Source organism: Danio aesculapii, chromosome 1 (assembly GCF_903798145.1).
Source record: "Danio aesculapii chromosome 1, fDanAes4.1, whole genome shotgun sequence".
Lineage (NCBI taxonomy): Eukaryota > Metazoa > Chordata > Actinopteri > Cypriniformes > Danionidae > Danio > Danio aesculapii.
In genome coordinates, this window is record NC_079435.1 from 7,327,412 (window position 1) to 7,337,923 (window position 10,512).

The window sequence follows — 10,512 nt, forward strand, 5'->3', positions numbered from 1 at the left end:
GAAAAATGTTCATTTTCGATGGAAATTTCAGACGGCACTTAGAGGTTTTTGCATCTGAACTCTTCATAAATATATATATATATATTACAAACTATATTTTGTACACTTTTGTTTTTTAATGTACAGAATGTGCTTGTATTTATATAGCATTCATGAATATATGATAGACTTACAAACTTTTATCCTTATTATTTGACCACTAATATATACATGGCTCAGTGGTTAGCACTGTCGCCTCACAGCAAGGTCACTGGTTTGAGTCCCGGCTGGGTCAGTTGGCATTTCTGTGTGGAGTTTGCATGTTCTTCCCGTGTTGGCATGGGTTTCCCCCACAGTCCAAACACATGCGCTATAGGGGATTTGCATGAAATAAATTATCCATAGTGTATGTGTGTGAGAGTGTGTATAGGTGTTTCCCAGTACTGGGTTGCAGCTGAAAGGGCATACGCTGCATAAAACATATGCTGAAATAGTTGGCGGTTCATTCTGCTGTGGTGATCCTTGATAAATAAGGGACTAAGACAAATTATATATATATATATATATATATATATATATATATATATATATATATATATATATATATATATATATGTAGTTTACAATTATTTTCTTAGCATTAAAAAATGAATAAAGACACAATCTGATTGATTCATGCATGATAACATAATTTTTTTTTCTCAATTGAAATCCAGATTGAGATTTGCATGAATGTAACAATCAATATTTTTAAATATGTGCCCATATTACATTTGTTTTTTTATAAATCTGCACACACTTATGAGTCCTCCACAGTCAACACAAGACAACAGAAAGTTCCATCAAGGTGTTTTATTGAAGCTTATCTTCAGGTCTTTATGAGTTTCCAGCAATGAGGCGATCTCACTTTCTAGATCATTCCAGGGTTACGTGTTGGAGAACATTTATGGTTAAATAGATCTTTATAAGATAAAACAGTTGCACAAACTGCTTTTAAAAATAAAAAGAGGAAACATAAATATCACATAAACATTATGTACATTAACATATAGAGGGGGTGCCTTTCTGAACGTCCTTCAATCTGTGTGTGTATGATGATCACTCGCTGTACTTCACCACAGTTTTCAGAAGTGTTTACAGCCGAAGATAAACTTATTCTCCCGCATTTGACACTTTTAATCCTTTAAAAATATTTCACAAGTGCTGTTTAGCAGCTCAAAGACATTTCTCACACTATTTACTATCATGTTTTTCCTTCTGGAGAAAATTTATTTTAGTTTGACTGAAATAAAGCAGCTTACTTTTTTTTAAGGTCAATATTATTAGCCCCCTTAAGAAATCGTTTTTTCTTTGATTAAATACAGCACAAACTAATGTTGTCCAATGACTTGCCTAATTACCAAAACTATTTAACTTTTTAAATGTCAATTTAAGCTGAATGTTATGTAATGTGTGTATTTATATAGCACATTTATCATGTATGGCCATACACCCAAAGCACTGCACAATGGGGGTCTCTCCACACCACCACCAGTGTGCAGCATCCACTTGAATGGCAGCCACAGGACACCACACATAGATGGAGTGGTCAGACAGTCATAGAGCCAATTTGCTGCATGGGGATGATTAGGAGGGGTCACGGCCAATGAGGGAATTTGGCCAAGACACCGGGGTTACACTCCTACTCTTTACGAGAAGTGCCATGGGATTTTTAATGACCACAGAGAGTCAGGACCTTGGTTTAATGTCTCATCCGAAAGACGTCGCTCACTGACAGTATGATGTCCCCTTCACTATACTGGGGCATTAGGACTCTAGGACTAGGCCTCTCTAACACCACTGCCAACAGCATCCTAGTTTTCCCATGTGGTCTCTCATCCAGGTAGTGGACAGGCTCAGCCCTGCTTAGCTTCAGTGAGTAACCAGTCTTGGGCTGCAGGGTCATATGGCTGAGTGTGGATACTAGTATCTTGCAAAATATCTAGTAAAATATTACACACTGTCATCATGGCAAAGATAAAAGAAATCAGTTATGAGTTATTAAACTTAAAAATGTGTTGAAAAACAGCACTTTGGAAAATGACAAAAAAATAAAGTAAATATTTGCCTTCAACTGTCGTGATGAAGAACTGCGCTGAAGGAGAAAAGGTTTGTTTCTATGGAATGCTACACTGAACGCATCAATACTGTTTTCCTGTCCACAAATAATTCACATGCGGTGGTCTTCATCGCTCTGTCAGATGTTCAATCAGCTCGTCCGAGTCCGTGGGTGTGTGTTTGAGAGGATTGCATCTCGTCTTTAGCTTCTACGCTGCGGCTTCGAATCTGTTTCTGGACACCATCATGGCCCGTTTGAGCTGCTCAAATGACACGAACATCACCACGTTCCAGGAGCCCAGCCGCAGGAACGACGGGACAAATCTAAAGCAGAGAAAATAAATCAGAAAAACTTTCAGACCTCAGATGTATTTTCACAGCAGGACTTTGTTGTTACGGTTTACTTAGATTTTTGAATTCTCTCCTTTTAATGACTTTTGCTACTATACTAGTATTTCAAGAGTTCACACTTAGCTCATGATTAAATATTAAGCTTGTTTGGCATGCTGTCTCGGGAGAGAGCCCTGAGCTCATAAGATCCTCGAGCCCGGGGCTCCCTCCCGTTTGCAAGGCGAGAGGGGAGTTTGAGCTAATGTAGATCTCGAGAACTCCCCTGCTGTAGTAGCTAATGAACAGATAGTGATTGCTCTTAAGAGATAACTACTTAGTAGGAGCATGTCTATGGTGCCGATTTGGATTAGTCAATTAACTTAAGTTGCGTGTTTTTGGATGGTGGGATGAAACCGGGGAACCCGGGGGAATCCCATGCGAGTATGAGGAGAATGTGTAAACTCTGCACAGAAATGTCGGCTGGCTTAGTAAGGACCAGCAACATTCTTGCTGTGAGGCAACAGTGCTAACCACTGGGCCACCGTGTCACCCATCTAAAAAAACAGGAGGAGGAGTAGGGGTGGGAGGGGGGATTCTTCAAAATGAAGATGGCTGCGATATGGAACTTAGGGTATTTATAGTGGCCCAGGAATCGTCTGATTGGTGAATCATGAATTGGCTAATGCATGACCTGCTGTGTTTAATCATAAGCACGTGATCCGCTCGAAACTAGTTTATAAATAAACACCACTTAGTGGTATCCACGCTTTTTTTTTGTTCTTTTTGTTTTTTGTTTGTTTTTAAGTTTATTAAAACCAAAAAACAAAGAATATTAATAATAATATTTTTTTTCAGAAGCGTTTCATCCTGGTAATTTACTCATCTGAAATGTTTGTTGATTTTAGTTTAGTTGAATGTTAATGATTTTTTTGTTCTTCAGCAGGACATTAAAGTGATAGTTTAGACAAAACATGAAAAATTCCTCATCATCTATTCTCACTTTTATGAGTTTCTTTATTATTTATTATTATTAGCTATTCGTTTATTTTTTCCACAATTTCTGTTGAACAGAAAGAAGGTTTTTTTTTCAACACATTTCTAAACATAATAGTTTTAATAACTCATTTCTAATAACTGATTTATTTTATCTTTGCCATGATGACAGTAAATAATATTTGACTAGATATTTTATAAGACACTTCTATACAGCTTAAAGTGACATTTAAAGGCTTAACTAGGTTAATTCAGCCTGATCTCACAAGAAAACGTAAATATTTTACGTTTTGTCAGTTTAGTGGCTAATTTGTAAGAATTCGTACGAGTTCAGTCATACGAAATTGTACGATTTTAAAAAGGAGGCGTGTCACCTAACCCCACCCCTAAACCCAACCGTCATTGGGGAATGAGAAAATCGTACTAAATCGTACGAATTAGATCGTACGAATTCATACGAATTGCCGTGAGACTGTGTTGGTTAATTAGGTTAACTAGGCTAACTAGGTTAATTAGTATAACAGGTTTGTTCTGTAGACAATCGGGAAAATATATAGCTTAAAGAGGCTAATAATAGTGACCTTAAAATGGCTTAAAAACATTAAAAACTGCTTTTATTCTGGCCGAAATAAAACAAATAAGACTTTCTCCAGAGGAAAAAATATTATCAGACATACTGTGAAAATTTCCTTGCCCTGTTAAACATCATTTGGGAAATATTTAAAAAAGAAAAAGAGGACTAATAGTTTAATAATTTTGACTTCAACTGTATGTATTTGTTTGTGTTATTATACCTGTTAAAGTAACAGTTATTTAAATGAAGTTATTAAAACTATTATGTTTAGAAATGTGTTGTAATAAATCTTTCCGTTAAATAAAAGTTGGGGAAAACACACACATACATATTGGTTACAGTTTTTTGAACTCATCTCAATATCGTGATGAAAGCTTCAGCTATTAATCGCATCAAGAAAATCTGTCAAGTCATTTTAGTTGGTATAAACGCTCACTCACCCTTTGTAGAAAGCTGTGGGTCCCTCTTTAGTGAGCATGGTCCAGGCGCAGTTGGTGGAGCCGCTGTACTGTCCCGGTGGAGAGTTCATGTACCGTGTTTTTACCACATCCACCGGAGATGCAATCACCGTCGTGATGAAGCCCGCGCCGAACGCAGACACAAAGTGACACGGAAGATTGTCTGCATGCAGAAACAGGACAATACATTACTATTTCAATCAGATATAGGGATAGCTCACCTAAAAAAAATCCTCATTATTTATTGCTCTCCCTCAAGTTATAAATCTCTCAGAATTTCTTTATTCTGTGCAACAAAAGAAGATAGTTTGAAAAATGTTGGAAACCTGCAACCCTTGACTTCCATAGTAGGACAAACAATACTGCCAACCATGGAAGACTTCAAGGACAGCTCATACACTTAATACACTTCATTGAATATGGACACATAGACATCACCTATAGGCTATATAACTGCAGGTTATCCATGTTTATCTATAATAACTTAACATTCATTCATATTCCTTCAGCTTAGTCCCTGATTATCAGAGGTCTTCACAGTGGAATGAACTGCCAACTATTCTGGTATATGTTTTACACAGCGGATGCCCTTCCAGCTGCAACCCAGCACTGGGAAACACCCATACACTAATATTCACACACACACACATTTATACACTACAGCCAATTTAGTTTATTCAATTCACCTATACCACACGTGTTTGGACTGTGGGGGAAACCAGAGCACCTGGAGGAAACCCACGGCAACATGCTGAGAACATGCAAACTCTACACAGAAATGCCAGCTGACCCAGCTGGGACTCGAACCAGCAACCTTCTTGCTGCTAACCACTGAGCCACCATGCCACCCATATTAATAATTAACTTAGTTATTTTTCTTGCTCAATTAAGATAATAATATAGCTGATGTGTTACCTGTGCCAGAGACAGTTTGTTCTGTACAGTGTGTGTGTGTGTGTGTGTGTGTGCATCGTCGTCATCATCATCACACTTTGCCCTTGCTCTTTTACAGGTTTCTCAGAGAAGTGCTGATGCAGAAGCCTGACCCTGATTACAACATTATCTTATCTGGAGAAAGAGCTGAGTTCTGGTTCAATCTCACACACACTTCACTCTGATCACTGCAGGACGTCAGAAATGTGTTTGTGTGTGTCCAATCACAGAGGCCTCAGCTGTATCTCCTTATGGCCTGATTTACCAACACACACTGGCACACGTGCATCTCTCTCTCTCTCTCTCTCTCTCTCTCTCTCTCTCTCTGTGTGTGTGTGTATAGGTTTGAAAAACACTGTCTGCTCATGTTTTTAATGACTATTTTATGACTAAACTATTGATTAAAATCCTCTTCATTATGGAAAGGTTAGGCTGGGATGTATTAATGCACTTGTTCAGTTATTTTAATTGAGCTTTTATTTACATTGCTGCATTCCTATTTGCTCAGATAATAAAAGAAAAACTCCACAATAGTGTTTATTTGTGTGTGTGGGAGTTGTTTATTATTATTATCATTATTATCATCATTATAATAATAATAATAATAATAATAATAATAATTATTATTATTATTATTACTATTATTATCTCACTTAAAAATATTTATTTATTTATTTATTTATTTATTTATTTATTTATTTATTTTGTTTGTTTGTTTATTTATTCATTCATTTATTTATGTATGTATTTATTTATATTTAATTTTGGTCCCACTTTATTCAAATGTAGTATTCATGCTATTAACAAATCATTAACTAAGTCTATTTTAGCTCTGTAATCTTCTAATGAGCTGCTTAATAATAGTTAGTGAGGCAGTAGTTGGGTTTAGGTTCAGGCTTAGTGATGTAAAATGAGATCATACTTTATAAGTGCTAATAAGCAGTTCATATCTTAAGCAATAAATGGTGTAAATTGTTACTTAACACGTTATTCACGCATTCACACTTTTCTTTTTCTTAATGACAAACATAAATACACCCTTCCTATAGAATATTAATTTAAAACAGAGAGATCTGTGAGGGCTGTACTCATTTATGCTGAGCTATTTATGTATGAAAAGTAATATGAAGAGGTACATGCTTATTTAAGGCCACTCCCCCTTCTCTGCTCTACATTAATAATAAGCAATGATCCATAAGAGTAACTGATCATGAAGGAGTGTTTGAGTGCGGTGTTGTACCTGACAGTAGTCTGTGTTTAAGAATAGCCTCTTTGATAAGATCGTAAGACACCAGTTCTGTGCAGTTGACCAGAGCGTTCCTTGTGATGTTCGGCAGAGTTCCTGATGCAAAAAACAAAGCAGACCTTCTTCAGATGCTGTTTCTTAAGCAGAAGCTGATATATATACAGTTATAAGTCAGAATTATAAGCAGAGCATTATTAGAAATTTTCACAGTATGTCTGATAATATTTTTTCTTCTGGAGAAAGTCTTATTTGTTTTATTTCGGCTAGAATAAAAATATATATTTTAAATATTTTAAGGTTAAAATTATTAGCCCCTTTAAGCTATATTTTTTTCAATAGTCTACAGAACAAACCATCATTATACAACAACAGCCTAATTACCCTGACCTGCCTAGTTAACCTAATTAAACCTTTAAATGTCACTTTAAGCTGTATTGACAAAAAATTTACTGTCATCATGGCAAAGATAAAATAAATCAGTTAATAGAAATTAGTATTAAAACTATTGTTCAGAAATATGTTGAAGAAATCTTCTCTCCTTTAAACAGAAATTGGGGAAAAAAATAAACAGGGGGGCTAATAATCCTGACTTCAACTGTAAATATATTACATTACATTAATACAAATGATAACAAAATATTAAAAGGAATCTAAGTTTAAGGCACTGGAAAAAAAACACTTTTTTTCACTTATCCAAAGAGCACTACATGAATTACCACAGAAGCACGTTTTGTTTATTATTGGATTTTCAATTATAGTAAATTCAAAATATAGTATACTGACAATATATATTTTTTATTTATTACTTAATTTATATTTAGTTGATGAAACTCAAAATGCTAAACTATATTATATAATGTACATCATGTAAAAGCAACATTTTGTTAAGAAATATACATATTTAAATCATTTTACAGTACACCTAATACAGTATATGCATCAGAAATACATACAGCAGTCCACATTTGATTTGAATCAAAAACTTTCACAGTTGAAAACCAAAACATGTATTGAATGATTTTTACAGTAACAAATAAATTCAATAATATGTTAATTTAAATTATTAAAATGAATACATTTATTTAAAATGATTATAATTAAACATATTTATAATATAACATATTTCATTGTTCATAATTATTATTTAAGATTTAAGTCATATTCATTACACAATTACAGAATATTTGATTCACTTTTATTCAATTATATATATATATATATATATATATATATATATATATATATATATATATATATATATACACACACACACACACATTTTCAAAACAGATTCTAATTAATTCAATACAAACAATAATTTAATAATTATCTACAGAATCAACCTATTTTACATTTTAGTTAAACCCTTTTGTTTACCTTTCCAGAGACCGCGGAGTCCCTCAAGCTGGAAGATCTGCCTGTAGGCCTGCATGGTGCCGTTGTATCTTCTGCCAACACCCTGGAGGTTCATCTGAGCCTGGAAACGCACCTTTACCACGTCTGTGGGCTGAGCCATGGACACGGCCATCGCTCCGGTGGTGCAACCTGCCAGGATCCGCACCGCCACATTGGGGTCTGTGGAGAAACATTAGGACACGACAGACATGAGCTATCGGTCTTCAATTGTTGGTGTGCATCTCGCTGCACATCTGTGACCAAGACAGCAAGTTTTTGTGTTTATGTGACTATCAAGAGCCACGGTATCCAGAGTAATGTCATCAAACCACCATGAAGAAGAACCACATCCAACAGGAGTAACTGTGGAAGCAAGCCCGTGCTAACCTGGATTGAATGCAAAAAACATATACCCAAGTTGAATTAAACGTGCACCTCAACTCTCCTGTTTCCACCAAAACGGTTGGTCAGGAGGTCCCCAGGGTCAACATACATGGTGGCTGCTATGCCAAACGTCAGTTGTCTTGGGCTGTGGACAGTATGAAACATGTATTGTTCTCTGATGAGTCCACCTTCACTGTCTTCTCCACATTCAAGAGAGTTACGGTGTGGAGAAGCCCCAAAGAAGCTTACCACCCAGACTGTTGCATCCCCAGAGTGAAGTATGGGGGTGGATCAGTGATGGTTTGGGCTGCAATATCATGGCATTCCCTAGGTCCAATACTTGAGCTAGATGCGCGTCACTGCCAAGGTCTACTGAACCGTTCTGTAGGACCATGTGCACCCAATGGGTCAAACATTGTACCCTGAAGGCGACGTCTTGTATCAGGATGATAATGCACCAATGCACACAACAAGACTGATGACAAATGGTTTGACGAACATGAAAGTTGAACAACCGAATTGAACAACTCCCAATGTCCTGCACAGTCACCAGACCTAATATCATTGAGTTTCCATCACATAATGACTTGGCCACTACGTCAAGAAGACTGTCTTAAAATTCCTCTGGCCACTGTGCAGGACTTGTACCTGTCATTCCCAAGACGAACCCATGCTGTCTTGGCCACAAAAAGAGTCCCTACACCATACTGATGAAGTATTGAGCAATTAATCTTAGATTACTCTTTGGCTGTTACCTAATTATGAACATAAAGAAAAAGTTCTTCTGAAATGAACAAAAAAGCTTTGAAGAAGCATTAATGTTTCAGAAGGAGACTCTGAGTGTGTAAATGCTCTTGATTTTGACTGACTGTCTTTTCCACGCGTGTAGAAGCTCTTGACGTTGTCGTAGAGGCCGATTCGGATGGAGGCGAAGGCCATCTGTCTCTGCAGGCCAGCGACCAGGCCGTTGTAGAGCGAGCGCGGACCCTCCGTCCTCATCATGGTGCTGATGGTCCCGAAAACACCTTTGTAGCGGATGCCTTTAGCGGCTCCTGTCACCGCTTTCTCCCCCTGGATCTAACACACACACACACAACACAACACAACACAATACATGAGACGATAGCTCAATGAATACTACTTTACAAAGATTACAGTTAGACTGTTGCTTTGGGCAGAACTATATATACAATATATATTAAGTTATAAAAATATTGCCATTGTAGTCGTGTGTATATATATATATATATTTATATATATATACACACGACTACAATGGCAATATTTTTATAACTTAATCTAAAAACTGCATTTAATAGAAATGAATAATGTATGACATTATTACATATCGCACATGCTTTAGTTTTTAAATGTGATTTGATTTATTAATTGTTAGGGTATATTATATTTATTTATATTCATTTATTCATCATCTCCTTGGACACTTCCAAAAAGTTTGCTGCATCTTTAAATCGCCCATGTCTTGAGGTTGTTCAGTATGATGCGATTTACTTTCTATGTGCGATTTGATAGGACGGGAATAAAAGGACTTGGCTAATCCCCATACACAGGAAAAAATAAAGTAGTGACTGCAGGTTAAAGGAAAAGGGTGGAGTAAAAGTACAGATACAGCACTAAAAATGTAGACAAAAAGGGAAAGAGAACTCATTTTTAAAACGACTTAGTAAAGTACAACTCCTGAGATAAACTACTCAATTACAGGAGTTTGAGTATTTGTAGTTAGTTACTTCACACCACTGCATGTGTACCTGCAGGCGGACTTTGGCCGTGTCCAGCGGGAAGGTGACAAGGTCAGCGATGCAGGCCGCCGTTCCTGCACTCAACACCTTCACAGTCAGAGGAGGAGGAACATCTGACGGCTTCAGACCCACCATACTAACACACACACACACACACACACGTTCAGTGAGTACAGCACACTTCTGCATAACACTTACTGTATACACTAACAACATGACAGATGAAACGCTCTGTTCTCATGTTTGACTTCTGCTGAGGTGCATTCTGGGATGCTTTTAAATGACTGAATTGTTTTGGTAAATGCTGCACACTTGTTGCATATGCATACTCTCTTTTTCACCCATTAAAGAGTAATGGGCTAT

General features: G+C 36.6%; 1 protein-coding gene across 1 annotated transcript in view; it reads right to left on the reverse strand.

Moving 5' to 3' along the window:
• Nucleotides 1-816: 816 nt before the first annotated feature.
• Nucleotides 817-10,512, reverse strand: part of ucp1 (uncoupling protein 1) — a 14,306-nt gene continuing 4,610 nt past the window's right edge. Inside the window, exons 2-7 of the mRNA XM_056456459.1 lie at nt 10,159-10,285; nt 9,259-9,466; nt 7,988-8,185; nt 6,605-6,706; nt 4,414-4,594; nt 817-2,400 (exon numbers count right to left, since the gene is read on the reverse strand). Of these exons, the coding sequence (XP_056312434.1) occupies nt 2,286-2,400; nt 4,414-4,594; nt 6,605-6,706; nt 7,988-8,185; nt 9,259-9,466; nt 10,159-10,285 (931 nt within the window). The 3' untranslated portion in view covers nt 817-2,285. The remainder of the gene's footprint in view (nt 2,401-4,413; nt 4,595-6,604; nt 6,707-7,987; nt 8,186-9,258; nt 9,467-10,158; nt 10,286-10,512) is intronic.